Source organism: Saccopteryx leptura, chromosome 2 (assembly GCF_036850995.1).
Source record: "Saccopteryx leptura isolate mSacLep1 chromosome 2, mSacLep1_pri_phased_curated, whole genome shotgun sequence".
In the NCBI taxonomy this organism is placed as follows: domain Eukaryota; kingdom Metazoa; phylum Chordata; class Mammalia; order Chiroptera; family Emballonuridae; genus Saccopteryx; species Saccopteryx leptura.
This window is the reverse complement of record NC_089504.1, coordinates 48361011-48386294: the sequence shown is the minus strand read 5'-3', so window position 1 is coordinate 48386294 and position 25284 is coordinate 48361011. Positions and strand designations below refer to the sequence as shown.

The window sequence follows — 25284 nt, the reverse complement described above, 5'->3', positions numbered from 1 at the left end:
CTACAGGAGGGGAAGAGAGAGATAGAAAAGAGAGGGATACGGTGGAGAAGTAGATAGACACCTCTCCTGTGTGCCCTGACCGGAAATCGAACTTGAGACTTCCACATGCCGGGCTGATGCTCTACCACTGAGTCAACCGACCAGGACTTAAATTGAGATTTTTAAAAGGCAGTTTTGAAGTGCCCTTTTTGGGGGGAGAGGCTAAAAAGTAATATATTCACATTAAAGAAATTTTAGAAAGTGAAAAAAATTAAAAGAATCACCCATGGTACTTACTACCACTCTGACCTAACTGCTGACCTGGACAGGGGCTAGAGGTTGATGCTTCACCTTGTCTCTACCAGTTGTACTGTGGCAGATGAGAACTATGTCCCCTTGTCCCCCATTGAAAAATACAGTTCAAGGTTCAAAGGGTAATATATAAAATAGGCATGAATATGCCTTTTTAGAAGTCCAAAAGTACAGCATTATATAGTAAAATAGAACCTTAGATTTTGAAAATCAATTTTGATTTATTGGTAACTATGGTTTCTTCAACATTTTTTATGGGTAACATAATCCTAAACATTTTTTTAGGATCTATTCTTTATTCAGCCAGTAACTTCTATAATCTTGGGAAGTCATTTAACTTTTCTAAGTCTCTGTTCCTCATCTACAGTATATCCATAAAATGGGGTCTAGGACCAGGTTAGTGTGTTTTATAAAATGCTGGTTCCTGGGTCCCTGAACCTGGGACCTGGGCATCAGTATTTTTCTGAAAGCTCCCAGGGTGATTCTAAAGTACAGCCAGGTTGAGAACCAGTGAAGTAGAGCAATGCTTCTCAAACTTTAATGTGCATACAAGCCACTGGGGATCATGTTAAAATTAGATTCTATTTCTGCAGGTCTGGAGTGGTGCCTGATATTCTCCAATTCTAATGCCCTGGTGCTGCTGACTCTGCTGGTCCACTGACCACATTTTGAGTAGCAAGGAGCCAGAAATCTCCAAAATTTATCTCATATCTGTGTCATTTATTATTTCCATGGCGTGGTTGTTATATAGTACATGGGCACCCATGTGCTGCTTGACTGAGACCCCCAATTAGGTGGTATCTGCGTAACCTCTGTTGCATGTCTGGAATAACTCAGCAAAGCAAGTCATTTTAATGGTAGGTGGCTTGACTGAGCTCCAGGCGGTGGCTGGTGGGTTGGCCCCTTGCTACAGGGAAGAGGGCGCTCTTCTTCATCATACCTACACTCTCAGATTCTCTCTCCTTTCTTATCCTTCAATGGCTGCCCTGCTGTATTGATTTCTAGTTCCTGAGCAGTATTTTAAGGTTAAATGGGCAAAAAGAATCATAAAGGAGTACATTTTATTTTAATTTTGTTTCTCTTTGAGCACATTATCTGCAGAAAATTTATTAAATGTAAGTTAAAGTAAGCAAAATTTCAATTTCACAGTATATTTTGTTGTGGGAGAAGCACAAACATCCTTAAGCTGTAACATTTTTCATGCCTTTTTTTTTAACCCTATGGTTTAGGAAAAAAAGATACTGTTTATAGTCTGTTATTTTTGTATGTTGTAGCACAGCAACCTACTAACAGGTAGCATGATCGAGTGGGAAGACCTGTGGTGTGGGGTGTCTGCAGAACTGATTTTTAGGATGCCACCTAGCCTTAAGTAGCTGAGTATAGCTGAACACTTAGCTTCTCTAAATAAACCAGACAAGAGATCAGGGACTCCACCGTTTATTAGGGCTGTGTTGGAGAATTTTGTTCCCTGAAGGAAATATGCCTATCACCTATTCTAAAGTCTCAGGCAGTAAGAATACAGTTAGCTATTTAGAAATGTTGTTTTAGACCAATGCTACTCATTGTGATCTGTGGACTGCTGTAGGTCTGTGGGCTATTTTTTTTAAAGATGGGCAGTACAACAGGGAGCTTGTACCAGACTAAATGCACTACTCTGCTTCATTGAGAGTTGTCTTTATTTTCAAAACAAACAAACAAAAAGAAATAATGAAAAAATCCACCTAACTGAACTAAAGAGTAGTTGATTTAAATTGCAGTACAGGCAAGCCAGTATCCTCTTGCCAATGGACAATAATTTGGGGATTGACTACTTTCAGTAGCACCGCTATAGAATATATTTACTCCATCAAAAGGTTTACTAGGGTTGTTTTTTTAATTTGGGAATAGACTGAAATTGAAGTTCATAAAATAAAGGAAAATGTAACCCAAAAAATAAAAGATAAGTTCAAAGACAAGTTGAGTTAAAAATAAGATTAAGTTCAAAGGAAAGGAGATATGTACAGAATATAGCAAGTTAAGGCAGTTGACACAGATTTACAAATAGGAAGCTGTAAGACACTGCAGTTGGCTTTGGTTAATGTTAAACTCATTTTAGTAGTTTTGAGTATTTCTGAATTCTAAACAGCTTGCCTTTTAGAGAATTTTTGTTTTTCATTTTGTCACCTACTTAATGGAAGACACATATCTGTAAGTCTCACATAACTATTATTGTGTGGTCTTAATTTCAAGAAGCTTTGAAATTATGCCTGACTTCCCCTCCACTTCTCTTCCTTTTCCCCCGAGCCTTCTAGTCTTTACTTTTTACTGCTATGTATAAAATTTACTGCATCCAGGCCTAGTATCTGTTTACCAAGAAAAGAGGAAGAGAGATCCTTCGCCAGTAGCGAAACATAAATACTTGAGACTGTCTTTTCTGGGTCACAGTTCAAGAAAGTAAAGAAATAGCAGATTTTCTGGGACTGGGCCTGTGACCTCACTTCTCTTTCCAGTCAATCGGAAGGCACTGTCCTACTGTCCTCTGTTATTACTGTGCCAGTGAGTCTGCTCTCCCCTCCCCTTCCCAGTGAGAGACAGGAAGAGCCCTAAGCTTGAATCAATACCTAACAATACAGCTTCTCAATTTGTAGCACTCTCTAATCTCAGTTCTGTCTTAGAACAGAACTACTTATCTTAAGGGATTTTATTCATAAATCTACCCTCATAAACGTTTCTGCCAACCAGAAATGGGAATGGGGCAGCTGCTATTCTTCCCAGTTCATGGTTATAGAAATGGAGTCCCATATCACTAAGGAGTTTGCTTGGAGTCCTGGTTTAGCTGCGTTAGTAATTAGAGTCATCCTAGGAATTGGGACTCCACAGTTGTATCATTCACAATATCTAGTGTGTTTTACGGAATGCTTTATCACTTGAGTCTGGATTTCCCCCTGGCCATTCTATAACTGTCCTTCAAAACAAACCTTGAAACCAGCCTTGTGACTTCCCTGTTTTAATGAATGGCAGTACTGAATCCAGCCTTTGCATGTTGGAATCATGGATTTACTTCCATTGTCCAGATCTAGTGGAGTTACAACATGCTGCTGATTCTCGCTGTGCAGTGTGTCTCCTTTCCTCACCCTCACCGTCACTCCAGCAGACTTGTTATGCCTGAACTGCTGGGTTGGCCTTCTGGCAAATCACTGCTTCTGTAGCCTTTGCCCTCTCTGTTCCCGTGTCTCGGCTTAAGGAGCTTAAGGTACTTTTCTGTCTCTATTCATTTTGGTTCATTCTTTAGGGGCCCTTTCTACTCTTGGAAATCCCACCAGTATTCCCAACATGCCTCTGTGTTTTTCTCCTTTTGCCCTTCACATAGGTGATCTTGGCCAGGCTGCTAAGTAGATGCATCCCCAGATTTTCTTCTATAGCCTAGATGTCTCCTCTGAGACCATTATATGTATCCGAAAATCTACAGGTGCTTAAACTCCGCATATCCTAAAAAGACATCCTCTGTAGGCCTGCTCTTGGTCCACTGGTCTCTATCTCAGGAAATGCCAGCAGCACCCACCCAGTTTCTCAAGCCAGAAATCCAGAGGCAGGTGAAGATTGATTGCCTTTCTCTCTCCCTCTTGAGCCACACCCAAGTCATCATCTTGTCTCCTGGAATGTACTCCCAGTTTACTCCTTCCTTTGTTTACTTCTCTCCAGCTCTCTGGTCCTGGTGAATTACTAAAACACTTGACTCTTCCTCAGCTTTCTCTGTTAAGTGGGAGCAGAACTAATCCTCTTAAAATGGTTCTGAGTGTAAATGCAATAGGTAGCACAGAAAGAGGAAGCTCTCCATGAGTTTTAGGAGGACGCTGACTGGCCCCCGTAGCCGCCATATTTAATCGGACTCTCATTGAGTAATGCAGTTGTCTCCCCGCTGTCAGACCCAGGTGGAGAGCATCCTGGCACAGTAGCCCCTTCTGGATCTGCTTCTTCAGCCTCGTGTTTTGCTCCCCCTGTTCCCTTTCACTTGTCCCATTGTCCAGCATGAATGTCCTTCACTGTTTGGAATGTTTTCACCCTTTTTCCTGCCCATCTCTTCTTTATCTAACACACTCATGTCACTGTCAGTTACTCAGGGAAGTAGAGTCCCTTGTGAAGCATTTAAAAATACCCTCCTTTTTTTTTTTTAATATCTCATTTGCTAGATTATGAGCTCTATAAATCTTTCTTGTTCACCTACTCAGTTCTCAGCCTGTACTAGTGTGTGTGACAGAATTGTAGACAGTTAGGAAAACTGGAATTGGTAAGGGAGTACATGTTGCTCTCTCCCCAGAGCCACTGTAATGAGTTTGGCCAGAAGGGGTTTTGCCCTCCTCACTCTTGCATTTCTAGGGCTCCTCTGTGTACATCGAAGGTGTACCACGTAGTGTCTGTTACTGTGCTTATTTCCATTTGCTCTTCTGCTGCACTGGGTTATAAGTATTTCAAGATTTCAAGGACCCAGATCAATTGGGCACTCACTGCTGTTTCTACCATAGCTGCTAGCTTTTAGGGTATGAGTGAATGAATGAGCTGATATCTGAAAGCATCTTGTTGAATTTCCTACGTCTGTGGTGCTATGGGAATTCATATTGTTTCTATTCTGAAATTATCTTTCATCCTCCATCTTTCCTCTTGTGGTATGTTTTGTGGTTATAAATCTCTTCTATCCTTCCACCGCCACTCAAATATAATCAGTGGCAAGAAAGGGGGGTGGAAGACAGAAATGCACTAGAGTGTCTTAACCTCATGTCTGGTATTTATCACAGCTTTCCTAGGAGTTGTCCTTGGTAGGTCCTTGCTGCCTTCCAGATAAAGTTTGCGCTCTTTAGCGTGGCATTCAAGACCTTCCACGGCTTGACCCTAGTAAACTCTTTCTGTCCTTATTTTCCACTTGGTTTTTTATTGCATACATCTTGTGCTCTAGCTTAATGGTTTTCAATCCTGCCTGTACATTAGAATCACCCGGGGAGCTTTAAAATAAAGTCCTGATGGTGGATTCTGCCCTCTGAGAGTGTGAGTTCATTGGTCTGGGGTGAGGTCTGGGCGTTGGTGTTTGTGAAATATCCACTTGTAATGCTAGTATAAAGCCGGGCTGGACACCATTGACTAACTCAGTGTTTCCCACGAGATCTAATCCCTCAAAGAGCTTTGAGATGAGAGGGTTTTATAGCCAAAGAAGCTTGATTGGGTAGGACTGTGTTATTTTTTATTTTTATTTTTTTTCTGAAGTTGGAAACGGGGAGGCAGTCAGACAGACTCCCGCATGCACCCGACTGGGATCCATCTGGCATGCCCACCAAGAGGCGATGCTCTGCTCATTTGGGGCGTTGCTCTGTTGCAACCAGAGTCATTCTAGCACCTGAGGCAGAGGCCATAGAGCCATCCTCAGCACCTGGGCCAACTTTGCTCCAATGGAGCCTCGGCTGCGGGAGGGGAAGAGAGACAGAGAGGAAGGAGGGGGGAGGGGTGGAGAAGCAGATGGGCGCTTCTCCTGTGTGCTCTGGCCGGGAATCAAACCCAGGACTCCTGCATGCCAGGCTGACGCTCTATCACTGAGCCAACCGGCCAAGGCCTGGTAGGACTGTATTTTTTAAAAAGTTTATAACTAATATTATCAAATGAGAGGCTCTGAGATGCCCAACAAGAAAGAAAACTTTAATTTTGTTTAAGCTCTGTGAGGCCATCTGATCAGGGGGCTCTTTCTGCGTATAATACCTGTTAATAGCATCTGCAAAGCTTGGTATAGAACCTGCTTTGGGCAGTGCTGTGTCCAGCTATATTGCAGCTTTTAAGTCACTTTTCTTTGTTTGTCCTTCCTTCATTATATATATATCTAAACTATGGCCCCTCCCCTGGCCTCTCTTTTTATCATCTCAGCCTTTTTTAGTATCTGAAATTAATATACTTAAAATTATTTTTAAAACATTTTAAGTTTTTGAGAGAGAGGAAGTAGAAGAGAGAAACATTTATTTATTTATTTTTCACAGAGACAGAGTGAGTCAGAGAGACGGATAGTCAGGGACAGACAGACAGGAACAGAGAGAGATGAGAAGCATCAATCATTAGTTTTTCATTGTGTGTTGCAACACCTTAGTTGTTCGTTGATTGCTTTCTCATATGTGCCTTGACCACGGGCCTTCAGCAGATTGAGTAACCCCTTGCTGGAGGCAGCGACCTTGGGTCCAAGTTGGTGGGCTTCTGCTCAAACCAGATGAGCCCGCGCTCAAGCTGGCGACCTTGGGGTTTTGAACCTGGGTCTTCTGCATCCCAGTCCAATGCTCTATCCACTGCACCACTGCTTGGTCAGGCAGAAGAGAGAAACATTGATTTATTTTCCCACTTTCGCATTCATTGATTGATCCTTGTATGTGCCCTGACTGGGAATCAAACCCACAACCTTGGCATGTCAGGACAGCGCTCTGATCAACTTAGCCACTGGGCCAGGGCACTCTTTATATGCTTATGTGTTTGCTTCAGTCTCCTGCTCCTGTGCTGTCAACTCCATCACAGCAGGGACTTACCTTACTTCTTTGTCTTATACACCCCTATGTTTCTATTCATCCCCTAAAATAGGCCTGATAAAGAGTAGGTGTCTAATAAATATTTGAATGGACAGAAAGCAATAGTTGCATGGTTTTGGCTTTTACTAACATATATATGTTTAAATATTTTAAACTGCCTGAACAGTTTAATTAAAAGCTTGAAACACATTTTAAAAGTAGTTAGGAATACGGGAGCAAAAATAGATGACAATGTTTTCTATACCTTGAATTTTCTCAACTTGCCTAGTAAAGTAATAAAAAAAGGAGAAAACAAGCAAATGTTGATATGAGCCCAATTGTAGAGAAAATACTATTGTTTTTCTGATTATAGAGAGTTCTTAGTCTGTGGATAGGACTTATTTTTTCTCTCTTAATTTATTAACCAGTCTACAGGGGTCATAACTGTGGGGGAGTCATTAAAAGAGTTTGGATGAGGAATCAGTGAGCAATAGTGGACACTGTACCAGTGATGACAAAAACAAACACACAGACAAAATAACGCATGTACAAACAGGCAAGGAATTAGTAGGTTCTAACTAAAAACTTATAATTATTAGAACTCTTCTACAGTGAGAATATTGAAACAGGTTTGTCAGGGCCAGTGGGGGGCGAGGGGCTTTGTGCATTGGAGTCCGTACTGGGATCCCATCCATGTGGAGCTGCAGCATTCCTGGATTCCTGGACCTTGTTTGGAAGGAATTTCCAAAGTGTGTTCTCTCTAGAAGTCCTCATGCTATGACTCTGTCCCTGGCTCTCTAAGCTGATCTTGAACTGTTTAGCTATTGAGTAAGGTTGATTTGTGTGAACTGGTCTGCTTGTATGGTGTGTATTTAATTCTTGTGACCTACTACACCCTGCATTATCAGGAACCACTCACTTCTCATGACACCAGGGATGCCGGTGCATAGCTAAGGCCATTCTGTGGGCTGTTGGAATCATCCCCCTGGTTTATTCTGGAGATACCATTGTGGAGATGTATCGTGACTTGGCACATGAGATGTCCATCCAGTGTGCCGTCTTAACTGTTATCCTAATTCCAGTGGGTCAGTTGATGGCAATCTGGTGTGAGTAATCTCAGGAAGGAGGTTAAGTGGAATCTCATTTACTGTACATATTTCTAAAGTAATCTTTTAAAACATGTCCTGCGAAGGTTTCAGAATGGAAACTAATCATTTACTTACCAGTGAGGGATTGTCTAGAGTGAATTTGCATTTCTTTTGGGGGTCCACAGTAATTACGTACTATTTTTGAGCCTTTTGGCATCCTAAATGACAGGAAAGATGTGTGTTGCATAGATAATCCGAATCAGACTGAGCAAATCCCACTCTAGTGATTCCCAAACAATTTTAGCATGCTTGCAAAGATTCTAGGTGATTTCAACCACCCAACCTGAGCTGCAGTGTCTTCTGTTCATTCAATAAATATTTTTGAGTGTCTTCTACATACCAGGCAGGACTGGGGCTGTAGACAAAGAGAACTCTGCCCTCATGGAGCCTCCATTCCTTGGAACCTTGCTTCTCAGGGTGTGGGCAGTGGACCCACAGCGTCAGAATCAGCATTGCCCTGGAGCTTCTTAGAAGTATAGACTCTCAGGCCCCACTCAAGGCTGGATTTGAACAAGATTCCCATGTGATTAGTATGCACATTAAAGTTTGACAGACACTACTCTAGTTCATGAAAAGAAAAAGTCAACTGATTTCAGATGATTATAAATGCTGTTACGAAAGACTAATGGGACAGAGTGAGTGGGAGAAGGAGTCATTGTGGAGGGTGAGAGCTGTCTGAGGTGTTCTGTGGGCTGAGGCCGCCATGATGAGGACGCGATAGCTACGGGAAGATCTGGGGAAGACAGTTCAAGAAGAGAGACCCTCGTCCTTGCCATGCTTTTGTTCACTCCTGTCTTTTTTGATGCCAGGTCAGACCTTTACTTCTCCCCTTTTGTGCTCTGGCCAGTCCAGTGTCTGTGGATCCACTTGTCTGCTGTGCCTGCACCTGGTTGGTAATGGAAGAATTTGGAGAGCAGTACAGGTGCAAACAGCAGAAGAGCAGAACTTGTTTTAATAAGAACTTGGCTGTTTATCAAAGCGAGAACACAATCGAGGGGAGAGACGGGTTTATTGGCAGCAATGGCTTCAGAGAGTTGAAATTTTCTATGATTGGGAGAAGTGAAGCCAATAGAGGCTAGAATTCAAAAGAAAAGAGTAAAGGAAGTTTTGAGGAATGTGGATATTGATTAATCTTTGTTAAAAGGACATAAATAAGAAAAAACAGAGACAGGAATTCTTTAGCCTCATCTGTGAGAAATCCAGCATGGCTCTTAGTGTATCAAAGGTGCCTTGCTGCTTTCCTGGTGATAGTTACCTTTGACGAGAACTTGGTATGAAGTTAGTATTTTTCTTTTCCTTTTTGTTTTAATCCCAGTATCCAAAGTCCTTTGTCTTTTAGGCATTTATCACAAACATTTTAATCACATTCATCATGTTGGGAAAAAACAAAGTGAATGATCTTTATCTATGGTGGGCACAAGAAATATTTGTCCCCTCCACTATGGCTAAGTATCAGTATGCTTAATTTTGAATCAGCAAAGGATTCTGTACATTTATGTCAGTAGGAAAGAGTAGGGGAAAAAGGGGTGAGGCGAGAGAGAGAGAGAGAGAGAGAGAACGAGAAATCCAGTTTCAGAGACAAGGAGAGAGACTTAGAGTAGAGGGGAAGAGAAATCAGAAAGTAGCTGGCAGGCTTGCTGGCCCGGGAGCTCTGAGTTAATGAACTTTTGTACAACGTGGGTGTAGGTGTCTTAGTGCTCAGAATAATGACCAGCCAGCCTACCTTGTTCCATGAAGACTGAATTAAGCTCATCTGAGAAGCAGATTTTCTTTCCTACTCCTGACATCCCATTTTTCTCTCCCATCTTCCTTCCACTTTCCCTACCCCACTCTCTGGTGGGTCTGAGTATAACTATGATTACATTGGTTACAATGTTTTTCAGACTTGAGAACTGAAATGATTTTACCTTGTAGGAGTAATTGGATGTCAGGTACAATGATCATCATTCTCAGCCTTGATAACATATCACTCTTAACATTTGGAGTAGTATTTAAACACAATAACCAGAGCCCAAAAGATGTAGGTACAATAATAGGCAAATACCTGGAATTTCCCTTTAAAGACCTTTTAAAAAAAGCTCAAGGGGTGAGAGAAAGGGGCACTTTTTACTAACCATTGCAAAAATACGTTAGTAAAATACCACTTTGCCTTTGGAGACAGATTGGAATGGTTTCATGAAATGGAGGTGGGTACTGTGATACTGTCTGGGAAAGACATTGTTCTGCATATTCCTACTGTAGTACCTGTGCATGTTGTTAGGACAAACAGTGGAGCACCCTGGGCAGTTAATAGCACACTTAGCACACAGGAAAATAGCAGAAACATGAATTCAAAACACAAAACAGGTGGCTTGAGGTATAAACATCAGTAGATCATTGCTTTAGTTAAACTTCTGGGGTTAGGAGTAAAAAAAAAAAAAAAAAAAGGTTAGAATTGGCACTTTCAATTCTTACTAAGAAATATAAAATATTTTATGCAAAATAGGCACCCTAACTAAATTAAAACTTAGGTCTGGTTTGTCAGCTTAATAGCAGTGTTGACAGTACTTCTGATCTAAATCTCTGAACCTTGTTCCAGTCTGGCTTTAAAAAAATATGTGAGAAATTAATGTTATCCATTACATATACTTATCTCTCTTGTAACGATGAATTTTGATGATAAGATGAAAACCGAGTTGTCAGTGTAGAGAAGTAGTACTGCTTGACTGTTTTCGTTATGTTAGTATGGGTTTTACTAAGTTGGGAAGGATTTCTCATTAGTCTTCTGATTTTTTGAAATCTAGGAGCAGGCAAGATCAGTTCCAGAAGTTGTACTGTTTCTCAGAATATTTGAAGTTGGTCGATGAACAAATCAAGACTTAAAAATCCCAATGTTGGTTCTGTAGTGGTAAAAGGGAGGGTGAAGGGGAGTTGCAAGATTTATTTGTACTTACCGGTACTTCAAAAAAGATTTCAGACAGAATAAGGAATTTTCTTCACTTAAAAAAGTGTTCTTATATAATGGGTGTTATGTTCTTGATAAACACATAATAAAATAAATAGATTCAACTTTGAAAAAAAGTTTTGGCAAAGAAACTGCTGTGGAAAACAAATTAATCATGTAATTTTATTCAAGTATGTTTTTCTGAAACTATAATTGTTTGGGTTTCTTTCTTTGTTCTTTTTTTTTTGGGGGGGGTCTATTTTTTTTTGCCCGTTGGCTGCTAAAATGGTTTTCTAATAATGTTTTGTTACTCAGTTTTATTTCAGTAGTACTGTGTATTAAAAACAATAGTGTTCTAGCTATTTTAATGAAAGGCTAAAAGTTCTAAGAAACATTTTTTAAAATGATTGCTTTTGATTCATTTCCTTGGTTACTCAAATTCATCTGTGATTTCTTTCAAGTTCATTATATGGTTAAATTTATTTTTTTAAACCAAATTATATAGGCAGAAATAATCTAAATAAAATTTAGATTTATTATATTAGAACTATTTGAAAGGTTGTAATTCAGTCTAAGTGTAGCCTTAACTAGTTTTTTTTTTTTATCTTAGTTAAATGACTAATGTAATTTGTTATAAGTGATAAAGACCATGTTTTTGATACTGGATGCTTCAGTAGTTGTTGCTTTTTAATCTAGTGATTGAATTGTGGCATTCTTTTCAATGCATGGCATTGCTTTTCCATGAGGCAGGGTAGTTGATTCATTTCCACTGGTTTTTGAGTTGAAGCATGAAGAAAAGTTCTTTTTGGTGTTTTTCTGTTTCGTTACTGATTGGTTATGTTACTAGTCCACTGGCCGTCTCCACTTTGGAGTTACCTTTTCAGTGATTATGTGCCAGGTGTTGAGAGGTAAGGGATTTTCATAGAATGCCTTTTTTAAGTTAACCCCTTTCTAAAATATTTTGCTCAAATAGGCATTTTTGGGGGGGTCGAGGAGGATGGTTATTGTTTTTATTGGAGGGGTGGTATAAAGGTGGGAAATTATACAAGGAAGAAAGACAATGATAGTTGGTTGAAGGTGGGAAAATATGTGTAACTTTTAAAAATTTTTATTGATGTTTAGAGAGAGAGAGAGGAACATCGATGTTTTGCTCCATTTATTCATGCTGTCATTGGTTGATTATTGTATGTGCCTAGACTGGGGACTGAACCAGCAACCTTGGCATGTCAGGACTACTCTCTAACCAACTGAGCTACCTGACCAGGGTATAACTTTTCTTTAATGAATATTTTAATGGATAAAGGAGGACATAATAGAAGTGTCAAAGATTATTAATTTATTTGACAAACTATGGCTGCAAAAACAATCTTTTTGTTATATTTTGATATAAACAATTATTCTTTTATTCGAGTCGTTAATGCTATTTGGTATATCATGGGCAACTGGAGACAATAGTTAGTGTCCATACAGCATCGAATACCATGATAACACCCAGTAACCCTAAGAGCAGTGGTTCAGAGTCTCTGCCTGTTTAAATGGGCTATCTGCGAATGTACTTGCACCGGGATGCATGAGCCACATTACCTATAAATTTGATTGGAAGCTACAGCGCTGGCATAGGCTGATGGATAACAGATTAGAGCCCTGATTAACCATGTGATTCGAAGACTGGGAATATATTGTCTAGGCAAGATTCATCAGACGCAATCAGAATTTCAAGTGGTCAGATGAAATTCAAATGTGTATTGTGGCTTTTTCTCCCCTAGTGCTTTTCCTCCTAGGTTGTATATTTTTCCCCTTTCCCCAAAGCTGAAAAATACTTCTTTGATGAATCTGCTCCTTACCCTACAGCTGTCTGTCTGTTATTCATCAGAAAGCAGGTCGCAGTTCAGTGAGCAGAAGAAAAGATTTTAATAGAAGCTATGCCAAGGGCTGTAATGCATCATTTTAGGGCCCTAATTACATTACAATGACAAATATCAATGGTGACAACAGCAATAACCTACATCCTTTAATGGCTGTGCTGGAAAAGGAGTTTGGGCCTCACGCCATTAGATTAGACTCAGTTTCAAAACATGGGCCATTAGAAGTGTGTGTCCACAGTATTATTGGCTGATCACTGAAGCCCAGTGGAAGGTCTGTAAATAAATGATGCCTCCCTAAAGCAGGGTCCGGTGGGACAAAAGAAGCAAAATTAGATGACCATGGAAGCAGCAGTGTTTCCCAGGCAACTTTAGCTTTCAAAGTGAGGAATGACTGGCTTAATTTTATGAAATCACACACACATCCCACTGCCCTCCTGCCAATTAGCCTGACCATGAAAATCCATTGGCATGACAACTTAAAGAAATTAAGAAGTCTTTTAAACAAAAGGAGGTCTTTAAAGAAAATGTTTGGAAGGTTCCCCTCCTCCACTCTTTTTTGTTATGTATGAGTGTTAACATATATGAATCAATAAAATGACTTTTCTACATTTATTTTTAAGAAAATATAGATTTTTTAAAATAGTGCCTCAGACTTAAAATAGTCTAGGTCTAAAGTTAAAGATGCCATATAAATACTTCTTGGTCTTTATTTTGCCAGTTGAGTAAGTTTCCTTAGAGTAGTTTTTATTGCCTAGATTATGTAGGCAAACTAAAGAGCTCAGTTTTTTTATGTGCCCACACATTTTTCAACCCTCCTAGCAAGGGACTATTTTATTTATGTAAACAACATAATGAGAAAAATATGCTTGGCAGATGGTTCTAAGCATTAGAACCATCAGTTTGGTCTGCCCCAAAGTGTCTCATTATCTTTTATTTTCTCCCCCCTCCACCTCTCCCTACAAAAAGCTTCGCAACCAAATGCCTTTGAAACACAGTGCTTTCAGTCTGGTGAATGGTACTCTTATTTTCTCAGCTCACACTGGAATTTCACCCCATAACCACTGTGGTATGTTCGTCCAGGTGGAGAGTGGTTTGGTGATTCCCATTGCAGCTTTTCATGGTGGTTTAAGCATTCTTAAAGGATAGCTAAATGCTCCATGGGGCCAGTGCAGTAAATTAAATCAGGTCAGCACAGTTGGGTCCTTATTCACTGCTGCTCGTTGGTGCTGGGTTTTTGTCCGTCCTGTTAGGAATGCAGAACTGGAAGGGAAAGCTTGGGCTTGAAACTTCATTGTGAATCTGTTTTCTCTTGGGTGGCAACATTTTTAAGGTGCTGGCATTTAAAAGATTGCTTAGCTATAAAGTCAGAAGGGTTGCTGATGAAAGAAGGAAACCTAGATTGCACATGCAGAATGTCGCTGTCATTCTGGTAATGACTTAGTAAGAAAGAGAACATTTTGTCCTCTTATAAAATGAGGAACTGACCCTGATGGAATTTATTTTAAGAATGTCTCAAGAATAGTAATTGCTTTATGTTTTTGGCCTCTCAACACTTCTCTCTTTTTGCCCCCCATCATTAATATATAAGCTGTTTTATATGTATGTGCATTAAAAACCCACATGTTTACTTGTCACATGCCAAAGTCTATAAGGAACCATCTGATAATAAAAGTTAAGAAGAACATTGGGGAAGCTTTGGGTAGCTTTTTAAAGAAAACCTATTGGTGGTTTTCCTTCCTTCCCATCCTCCTCCCTTCCACTTCAGCATCTTATTGGTTAAAATTTTTATACTTATAAAAATTATTACAGAAAAATCTCTTATCTGATATTATTGGGGCTTTTACAGATACATAGTACAATGATAATGTTTCCAAGGTTAATCTCCATATACACCACAAATTGCTAACTATTAAGTATAGGAAGACTTTTTAACATGTTCTAAACTTTTTATGCAGAGAATCTTGGCAAATACACATGGGAATTTTTATGGTTGGAAAAAAAATGCCAATCTTCAACAATTCATTATTAGGGATCTGAATTAATGAACTTTTTGGGGTTGGTTGGGCACTATTCTTTTGGCAGATTGGGGACTTGGTCATAAAATCCCGGAGAGTGCTAATTGAAAGAATTTAGGATGTAGGGAAGAATGTATATTTTAATATTTAAATTCTGAAAACTCAAGGTTTTATAAAAAACCACATTAGAATGAATGAGTGTCCTACTGAAGGCTTTTAAAAACTGATTTCCAGTTATGAAAATTAAATTCTTTTTTATGTTGTCATGGTTCTTGAAGGTTGACTTTTTAAGATGAATTCTGGTTAATAAATTGTGCTATTAATGTGGCACTGTTGTCACTGCCTCCCTTTAATGGGCTTGCTGATGAGAGTCTTCCTCTTGCTTAGGAAATACGCCAACAAGAATATAAAGTGTGTTTTAATATCATCCTGTTAATATTTTGGGAATTTGTAACCAGCTGACTGTTCTCTTTATTGCTTTCCTTTTTTTTTTGTTTTTTTGTTTTTTTGTTTTTTTGCAGGCAGAGATTGTCAAGCGGCTGAATGCTATCTGTGCACAAGTCATTCCTTTCCTGTCCCAAGAGGTAAGGCTAGTTGCTTTCAGACACTGGGCTAGAAGGTGCCATTTTAGTGGTTTTACAGAAAAGGGATTGTGGCTGACTCTTTGGCTTTGTCAGTCTCTTGGTGTCACATTGCACATTTCTAAGATTCAGTGTTTGTATTCCAATTTCTGCACCTTATTACTATTTAGTGGAATATAAATTGTTTATATAATGGAATATTTTCTAATGTGCAAAGGTAAATTTAATTGTTAAAATATTTTGCTGTCATTGGGCGATGTAGGGTTGCTCAGAATTATGACTCTTTGTCTTAATGACATCTAATAGTGTAGATTGAAAAATTGTCCAGAAGACAAAAGCTGTTCTATACTTTTGCCACCTGGGCAGTAAGAGTTGGCAGAAGATATCAAATAGGAAGTACTTAGGTAGTAAACAAGCTAATGTAACTTTTGGCTAGCTGCTCTTGAAATGTTACTTTTTATTACCTGATGAAGTCTTTATGTTGCCTGTGCATTGGAGAAAATACATGCAAGATGGACTCAGTGGTCTCACTGCTCTGAGCACCCCAGACTTCATGCATTGCCAAGGCCAGGCCTGCAGCTTCCTTGCTTTCTCTGGTTCACCATCTGTGAGAGTGCACACTGTCCACAGATGCACATGTATCAGAATGAAGAGGTGCATTTCCAGTGCATGGTGGCTCCTATGTGGCTTTTGTTTGTTGGCTTGCTTGCTTGCTTTTAGTAGTTACAAAGTTTAGGTGAATCTGCTGGAAAGGAATAATTTTTGGGAATAGAAGGAAGGCACAGAGACACTTTCCTCCTACCCTCAGTTTGTTTTAAGTCTGTTGTGTTGCTGCTGTTCAGGACAGTGGTTCATTGTCTGCGTACTAGTGGGAGTGAGCTGATAATGTTAGTGTGCAGCCAGAATTTGCTCATACATGTTAAAGAGTTGTGTATTCCTGTTTGACTTATTTGGTTTGAACTGGGTTAGACCTCAGTAACCTGGGGTACCTTTCATTGGGTATATATCCCTTTAGGATGGCTATATTCACAGACCTTGGACCTAAGTTAAAATCCTGAATTCAAATGCTCTTCTGGATCACAAACACTAAAGGATGTATTGTTTTTCTCCCCTGTTAGCTGTTACCACAAAACCACCACCCACTATATCCCCATTTACCTATTTCCACTTAGGATTTGCTTGCGACTAGATTAGATGGAGTGGTGAAGGAAAGTCAAGAGGGAGGCCTGTTTGCGTTTCTTTAGGGAAGCCTGGGTACCCTTTGCCCACTCGAGACCAGCTCTGCTTTATGGAGAATGGGAAGAATGTAACTCAGAGCTGTTTCCAGGTTGAGTCGCAGCCCAGGGTAGAAGGAAGAGTTTGAATTATCCCTGGGGTGGTGTCAGATCTCTGCAGGCACAGACCTCTGTATGTAATTACTGGACAGCTTCTTCCCAGGGCATTGTTGCGGGATCTGTAGTGTTATGTTTAGAAGTAGAAGGAGGTCTTGGGGGGGTTGGTGGAGCTGATCTGCCTGTAGGTGGTTTTCCCACGTGAGTTATGTTGTTTGTATAACAGGCGCAGTAGGAGCAGAATGTGTAATGGTAGTGGTGCTGAGCAAGACCGGACTGGAATTAATTGGCTGAGAAGGTTGTACCCTGTAGAGGAAAGCCATGAGGGAGATACTGGCAGCTCCTTTTCTGCTTCAGGCTGGGAGGGTAGGCATCATAATCTCACCACTTACTGTGGATCTCCCTACTTACCTTTGATATTTCTTGGTTGAAATCCTTGATTCATGTGTAATGAATGACCTGTGTCATGTTTTTCTAAATCCTAATTCTGTGTATGTGTTTTCTTCTGCTTGCTTTGGATTTTTAATTGGCTTTTTTTTTAAGGTTACCTAAGTGTTTATATCTTGTGATGCGTGGGTCACAGATGTGTCTGTTCCTGTCCAGTCCAGTCCTCTGATGTTTTGTGTGTGAACATTGCCCACCTTCTTTCCTCTTCTGGGCATTCTGTGAGCATCAGACTTCTTGCTTTTACCCTGAGGCCAGATGGACCATAATCTGGAGGGAGGGAAGCAGGCAGGTTATTAGAAGAAGATGAATTCTACTTCCTGTCTCTTCAGAGGCATGGAAAATCACTCTTGCATGGCTGCGAGCGTCACTTGGTGCCAGGACTGAAGGCTCTTAGTCTGATCTTTTAACACTGGCTCTTCGTGTGACAGTCCCACTGCCAAAACAGCAGCTGTGGTGTTAGAATTAATTTTAAAATGTTTTAAAATGATTGTCTTTAGAGGAAAGAAAAAATATTTCCTGAAGACTAGTGCATAAGTTGCAGGACAGTGGTTGAAGAGAATATTTTGGAACTTGACAGGAGCAAGAGGTGAATTTGCATACACCTAGATGAAGTCTATTTTTAAGTTAACTCCCATGAGTTGATTAATGTTCCTGTTTAACGTTGCTTGTGTCTAGTGTACCTCATTTTGTAAAATTGAAAAGCTAGATCGCTACTGAATTACAGCTATAATATTTAGTTTTTATTTAACTGCAAGACTTTGTTTTAGAAATCAGTTGTATAATTGTAGATCAGAAGTACTTGAAGTGAGTCTATGGAGATAACAATCACAGGAAAAAATTATTTCTCTATTAGATTTCACAAAAACATTAAAATTAAAAAAAATTTAGTCAATATATATTTTAATGGCTTGTTGTACTCACATATGATTAATTCCAAAGTCCCAGAGTTAGAAAAAGGTATTGCTAACTCTTATCATTAAAATAACTGTCACTAATAGTTCTTAAAATTTTATAGAATCCCTAATATTGGAATTTAGATAAACCATAAAGTGAGTCTTTACCAGTCTAAAGCTTTTTTTCCCCCTTTCTCCCCTTTTTTTTTGTCCTTTAGGAATGGGTAAAAACTAATCTGTATTCTGCTGCCCTCAAATTTCATTAAAAGGGAAATCTCAAAGTAGTAAGTGGAAGCTCTTCTCTATCCCACTTTGGGCCTCATTTGCAGGGACAGAACTATAAATAATCAACTCCCTGTTGGCAGTTCCATAAGCAAGAGATGCCAGAGTGATGACAGTCGGATCTGGGTCAGGTCTTGGCCTCCCTGTTACAAATTTGTGGCTTACTCTGACAGAGTTAAGCTGGTTGACCTTTAGCAAGTGATTTGCTTCTCTAAGCCTCAGTTTCCTCATCTGTACGATGAGGTTAATAATAGCATGGAACACACACGATCACTTTGAGGATTAGTTGGGATTATACACATGCAGTTTAGCACATAGTAAACATCTCTTGATGTTTACTCTAGGTCGCAGGAGTACTAGCAGCAGCTAAGTTCTGAATATCCTTGTGAGGGAACCTGGAATCAAGCCCTCCCTCCCCCTTTTGGTCATTGCTTTTTGGAAGATGTGAGTTGATTATTTTTCTCTCTATTGTCCTTCTGATAGAGGGAAAAAGTGTAAATTGAAACCAAACCCAGGCTGACAGACTAGCTGAAAATCTTAGTTGAGGCATTAGGTAACCTCCAAAGTGATTCTCTTCTAGCTCCAAAAATTAATGTTCCCATTTGACAAACACCTTCTCTCCCCAACCAGCAAGCAAAGATCCACCCATAGATGATAGATAGCTCTTCAAGGTGCTCACCTAGAGCACTCACCTCAGAAGGAACAGTGGTTTGGGATGGGGTCTGTGTTTTACCCACAAAGCTATGTAGAAAAACAGACTTCTCAGTACAGTTTGGATCTGGCTGTTTTCAAAATATACCAGGTTGCTAAGCTGAACGTTGGTTTTGTTTTTACAAGTTGTTTATGTGTATGGAGTCTCTTTTCTTCATCAGTGATTTCAGGATATAGCTTTTCTCCCCCCTTCTTTTCCAAGTGAGAGGAGAGGTAGAGAGACTCCTACATGCGCCCCAACAGGGATCCACACAGCATCTGAGGTTGATGCTCTGCCCATCTGGGGCCATGCTCACAACTGAGCTAGTTTTAGCACCTAAGGTGAGGCTCCCAGGCTAATGTGCTAGAACCAGTTGAGCCATGGCTGCTGGATGGAAGAGAGAGAAGGTGGAGGTACAGTTGGAGGGGTGAAGAAGCAGATGTTCGCTTCTCCTGTGTGCCCTGACTAGGAATTGAACCTGGGGCATCCACACGGCAGGCCAATGCTCTACCACTGAGCCAACTGACCAGGGCCAGGATATAGCCTTTGAGGACTTTTAGACATTATATAGGCCCTGAGCAAAATTGAAGGATGCCACTAAGTAGACTTGCTGACAGTGTCCCCTTTCTCCCTTCCCGAGGAAATACCTTTAGATTCTAATGTCAGTTGAAAGTTGTGAGCCACTTGTTACACCCTGGCAGCAAGGTGCAGTTTTTCTGCTAGTTTGGAATCAGACCAACTCTAAGACTTACCGGCTTTGTGTTGGGAAAGTCCATCTGTCTAAGCCTGAATATTCCTATAGAATTGTGGGAATAACCTCATCTTTATAACATATATTATAGGTACTGAAATGACAAGCACTTGGGATATAGTAAATGTCAGTGTTTTTTTGTTTTTTTGTTTTTTTTTTCCTGGAAATGGATTCTATTCCAGCTTATTTTGGGTCCCGAGACACTTGCAGAGGAAGGCCTTAGTAAAAACTGGGAAGAGTTAAGGTAGTATTGCAGAGCGAGCTGGCCAGCCGTCTTCCCATGCAGTGTGAGAGGCCTTGCAGTGCAGGGCTGCGTCCAGCAGCGGGCAGGTAGGGCTCCACACAGATTACCTTTCAGAAGGAGGGGGATTCTGTATTTTTTGGTAAACCAGTAAGTTCGGTCTTAACCTGTTAGATTAAGCATTAGATATTAGGCACTAGTTGAGGACCTGATTTGGAGAACAGCTGTGTTTTTGTATTCTTATTTCCCTAGATTATAAAATTATTTATTTTTGATACAGGCAGGGATGTCTCATGGTGATCAACAAGGTGTTCCTAAGACCTTTGAGAACTTCAAACCCCTGGTAGGATGGAGGTAGAAACTGATTACATTGTAGTTGGAAATCTTTCCTGGGGTACAGTTGTATTTGTCAGAAACTTGCTGCTCCTCTAACAAGGAACAGAGTTCATTGGAATAGTTATGTTATGTGAGAGGCAGCGCTAGAGCCCAGTTGCTACTCAGCCACTTGCTTCCTTTATCATGTTGGGCCAAACACTTTGCTTCCTGGGCTGCAGTTTTCATCCATCTAATGGAAGCCCGCACTGTCGTGTGGAGTTGTTATACACGGATCAGTGACAGTGTAGAGAACCCAGCCGGAGATTTGGCTGCTGTAATGGATTAAGGGAATAATAGTTTGGTTAAGATAAAAACTTGTTTTCCCTCACACAACAGTTTACATAGAAGCAGCTGTGGCTAATTTGGTGACTCCATGTCTTGCGTACTCAAGTTCCTCTTGGCATTGATGCTCATCATCACTAGCACCATCATATCCTGCCCCAGACAGCAAGAAGGAGAAGGTAGAGGACATTTTTTTGGAAGGTGTTCATAGTGTTGCTCACTTGGCAATGAAAAATGCCCAGTTGCCTGCCCACAGCTAGCTCCAAGGCAAACTTGGAAATGGAGTCTTTGCTAGGTGGCCATTAAACTCACCTAAATCTTACACTAACGTAAGAAAAGGGCTATCGGGACAGTTAGACATTGTGCTGTGCATAAGATTAGTAGCCGTTATTACTATTGCATTGCCATTGTTGATTGAAAGGGAAGTCATATTGAGCCAGTGGTGTGTCTTTATATGAAAAACTTGAGCTCTGAGTTTGATCAGTACAACTCGTATTGAACTCTGAGTTTGATCAGTACAACTTATATTTTAATTTATCACTTAAAATATAAATGATACATAGTTCTTGCCACCAAAGTATGAATTGTAAGGAAAAGAACATCCATCAGGTATTACTTATCATTCATACATTCACAGGGGTGGAAAGGAACCCATACGAACAGTTATAGGCCTTGTGGGCTGCCTAGTCCAGATGCAAGCTGATGTTTATGCCTGTATTTTTCAAAGTATTTATATAACCATTGAGAGGTGTGTCAATGGTGGGATGTAGCGGACACATAGGCCTGCCCTACTTTGTAGTAGACTGGCTGGAAGGAAAATGCTACTTGAAACTGGAAGTTATTGTTGAATAAAGAAAAATCTTTTCTCATGAGTGGAACATTTTGTAAGTCCTTTACTTAGAACTTTTCCCCTCACCCCTCTTACACGTAGACATATTCTTGTATGTATTGTCTTTGATCTGGAGAAAATGGAATAAAAATTTTGACAGTCTCTCTCCCAGAAATCACAGAAGATATATTGGATAAGTCAGTCTTTGTTTTTTGGAATTATAAGATATCTCAGAAACATTAGCTCAGTTTAAGTGTTTTGCCGCATCAGACTTGATCCATTTTAATGTCGTGGGCCTGAAACCATTTCCAGACCACAACCTGCAGTAACCTGAAATGTGTGTACCGTATGAAGAGAGTGCGTAAGAACATAAAAGCAGTTCCTTATGGCCTGTGGCTTCCTAATTCCCATTTATTAAACCCCTGGTCATCGTTACCTTTTGGAGAAATGGCATTCATCTTTAACCTTGTTTCCAGCAGAATGTTACAACTTGTTTCAGTGCCAAGGAGGATGGATATTCCCCTCTTCCCCCCCTTCTTTGTAATTCCATAGCTAAGTTTTCTTGTTCCTTAAATTACTTAAGCTGAAGCAGGGCTGCTTTGAGGCTAGTGGGCGCGCCCTGTAGCAGAACCCCGGTGGAGCCCGTGCTGGGGGCTTGCTTGGCTTGATCAGTGAGCGGCAGGTTTTCCTTGTGTCTGTAAGTACTGATTTAACAGATGAAATAAAGAATTCTTTTACCACATTTAACAATATTCTCTGATTACTGCAAAGTTTTGGAGTACAAAAAGGAAAAGTTAGGAGTGAAAATTTTAAGCTTTCTACTTTTACTCTTGTATTTACCTAGGGAAAGAGAATGTCCCAACTTGAATGCTTTCCTGGTGCAAATTGAATTTTGAACGCAAAGCTCAGAGTTTACTGCTTTTCTAATAACTGGTATCAAGTAATTAGAGTTTTGCTCTAAAATTCCATGGATTTACTTGAGTGCTCTACCTTGCATTTAAACAGTAGAAAATGATATACAATTATATAATCCTGATAATATGCATTTATTTAAATTCTGATTTCAATAAGCTAGAATAACTAGTCAGATCAAATGACACATGACTTTCTATTTTGGACATGCCATTAATTTGGTACTTCCAATTTGATGGACAGCGTACCCCTTCTGCATTCTGAGATGTGGATGTGTCAAGTGCTCTTTATCTGGCACCTGGGTTAAAATGGTACTGAATGTCTCTGAACCACATTTTGCATGTATAGAAAAATTGTAAAATGGAAGTTGAAAAATGTGATCAATCACTTTCACATTGTGCCTCAGGAAGGAAATGAACAAAATGCAGTGGTTACATGCACTGGTGGCAGTGTTCGCGCCTCATAATGGCGCCAGGTTAACTCGTCTCATTGCTTGTTAACTTTGTAAGGAAATCAATGGCTTGTGATAACAAGGTTTGATGTAAGTCAGGTTGGCTGAAATTACCAAAGATACCTTGATCAGTATGCAGTGATACCTGGAAGACCATCTTCAGAAATCATTCATTAAATGTCAGCAGCCTTTAGAGTCATCTGCTTCCCAGTCGGGCTCATTTCTGTCAGTGTTGGTTATTATATTATGACAGCGCTGTATATCTAAAGAGTGTCCTAAAATGACTGACTATACCTGGATTGGAGCTTTAGAGGATTTGGTCTAGTTTCTTGATTATCACATTGGATAACCTTTTATTTAAAATCTTCTTCCCCCTCATAATAGTGAATGTGACATCAGAGAGCATAATCCTGTCCCATGTTCCATGGTTGAGTAATTGGCTTGTTCTATGTGATTATGTGTTTTGTTGACAATTGGATGTTTGGTGAGATCCTTATGGTGACATGGTGACCTGCTTGCCTTTAGCAAATGAAAGATGATTCTCAGCAGGGGAATGTCTTTCTGCAGGTTTAAATGTAGGCCTCCTACTAAAGGCAGCAGTGCTCGTCCTTATCTGTATGTGTCTAAAAACATTAACGTGCATTTGAAAAACTAATTTCTTCCCTCCCTCCCTCCCTCCCTCCCTCCCTCCCTCCCTCCCTCCCTCCCTTCCTCCCTTCCTTCCTTCCTTCTTTTTTTAACAGAGACAGAGAGAGAGTCAGAGAGAGGGATAGACAGGGACAGACAGACAGGAACAGAGAGATGAGAAGCATCAATCATTAGTTTTTTGTTGTGCATTGCGACACTTTTAGTTGTTCATTGATTGCTTTCTCATATGTGCCTTGACCGCAGGCCTTCAGCAGACCGAGTAACCCCTTGCTCAAGCCAGTGACTTTAGGTCCAAGCTAGTGAGCTTTTTTTTTTTTTTTTTTTTTTTTGGCTCAAGCCAGATGAGTTTGCGCTTCAAGCTGGCGACCTCGGGGGTCTCGAACCTGGGTCTTCAGCCTCCCAGTCCGACGCTCTATCCACTGCACCACTGCCTGGTCAGGCCTGACTCATTTCTTGGTTAAAAATTAGTGTCCCAGTCACGGTAGCCACAATTTAACCGCTCTGTCTCCACCATATGTGGCTGGTAGCGCAGATGTGGGACAGTTCCAACATTGCTGAAAGTTCTAGAAATCAGACTATGAGAGCTTATAGACAAATGAGTGAAGAATGTTCTGCCCCTATGTGAGAATGGAGAAGCCAAATCCAAAGCCAAATCCAAATCCCTAAGGTGTGCTCCTGAGAGCTTTAATCCCAAATTCCAGAGGCACGTTGTTTGGAAAGCCTTGCATACATACTCACTCTTTTTGAGACTTGAAGCTCAGAGAAGACCAATTTATCAGGTATTAGCCAAATAAAACCTGGTGGGGTTATTTGTTTGGTAATAACTAATTTCTTGTGGACTAACATTCATTCGAATACTATTTAGGAAAGGCTGACTTGAGTTTTGGTTAAATTTAAAGCTTATTTGTATTAATAAACTTGGTAGAGTTGCTGAAAAAGGGTTCAGTAGGATTTCTGCCTGACTTGCTGGACATGGACTGACACTTGCACTCAGATGTGATCTGCTCAGCCACACCTGGAGAATTGTGTCTCGTTGCCTTGAGCAGGACCGGAGGAGTAGCCAGAAGAATGAACAGCCTAGAGCCAGCGACCTGGGGATGTTCACCTTAATACAGAAAATTGAAAATGTGCGGTATGCCATGTTCAAGTTCCTGAAGTGCACTCCAACAGAGGAGACTTTAGAGGCAAAATGGGGTCCAGTGGGAAGAAGTTATCTACCTGTATTTCTACTCAGTATTAGGATGCATTATCCCCAAATGGATAAAGTGTACCCATGAGGTAGTGAGTTCTTTCTCAAAGGAAGTGATCAAACAGAGACTAACTGACCATTCTTTGTGCAGTAATAGTCAACCTGGTCCCTACCTCCTACTAGTGGGCATTCCAGCTTTCATGGGGGGCGGTAGCAGAGCAACCAAAGTATAAATAAAAAGATAGATTTAACTACAGTAAGTTGCTTTATAAAGATTTATTCTGCCAAATTTAGCAAAAATCCAATATAAAGTACTTGGTAAGTTATTATTATATGCTTTAACTTGCTGTAACTCTGCTTTATAAATTTTATAAAGTAAAGTTACTTCTCTACTTTATAAATCACCATTACTGTGGAACCGGTGGGCGGTTAGAAAATTTTACTACTAACAGAGATACAAAAGTGGGTGGTAGGTATAAAAAGGTTGACTACCCCAGCTTTAGGGTATGATAGAGGAAGTTGGAGTTAGTAATGACTTGGGGCCTGTGGTTGGTAAACAAGTGCTATCATCCCAACCCCCTCAGCCCAGAAAATACGGAAAGACTTTTGTTGGTTGGTTATTACAGTGCTTGT

At 40.3% G+C, this 25284-nt stretch overlaps 1 protein-coding gene across 10 annotated transcripts in view; it reads left to right on the top strand.

The window, feature by feature from the left end:
• Positions 1-25284, top strand: part of LOC136394585 (transducin-like enhancer protein 4) — a 151895-nt gene that overhangs the window by 23854 nt on the left and 102757 nt on the right. For 7 of the 10 annotated variants that reach the window (XM_066367942.1, XM_066367941.1, XM_066367935.1 and 4 more), the window contains exon 5: positions 15270-15332. The exons of the other annotated variants lie outside the window; for them this stretch is intronic. In XM_066367942.1, coding sequence (XP_066224039.1) covers positions 15270-15332 — 63 coding nt within the window. The remainder of the gene's footprint in view (positions 1-15269; positions 15333-25284) is intronic. 10 annotated transcript variants of the gene reach the window in all.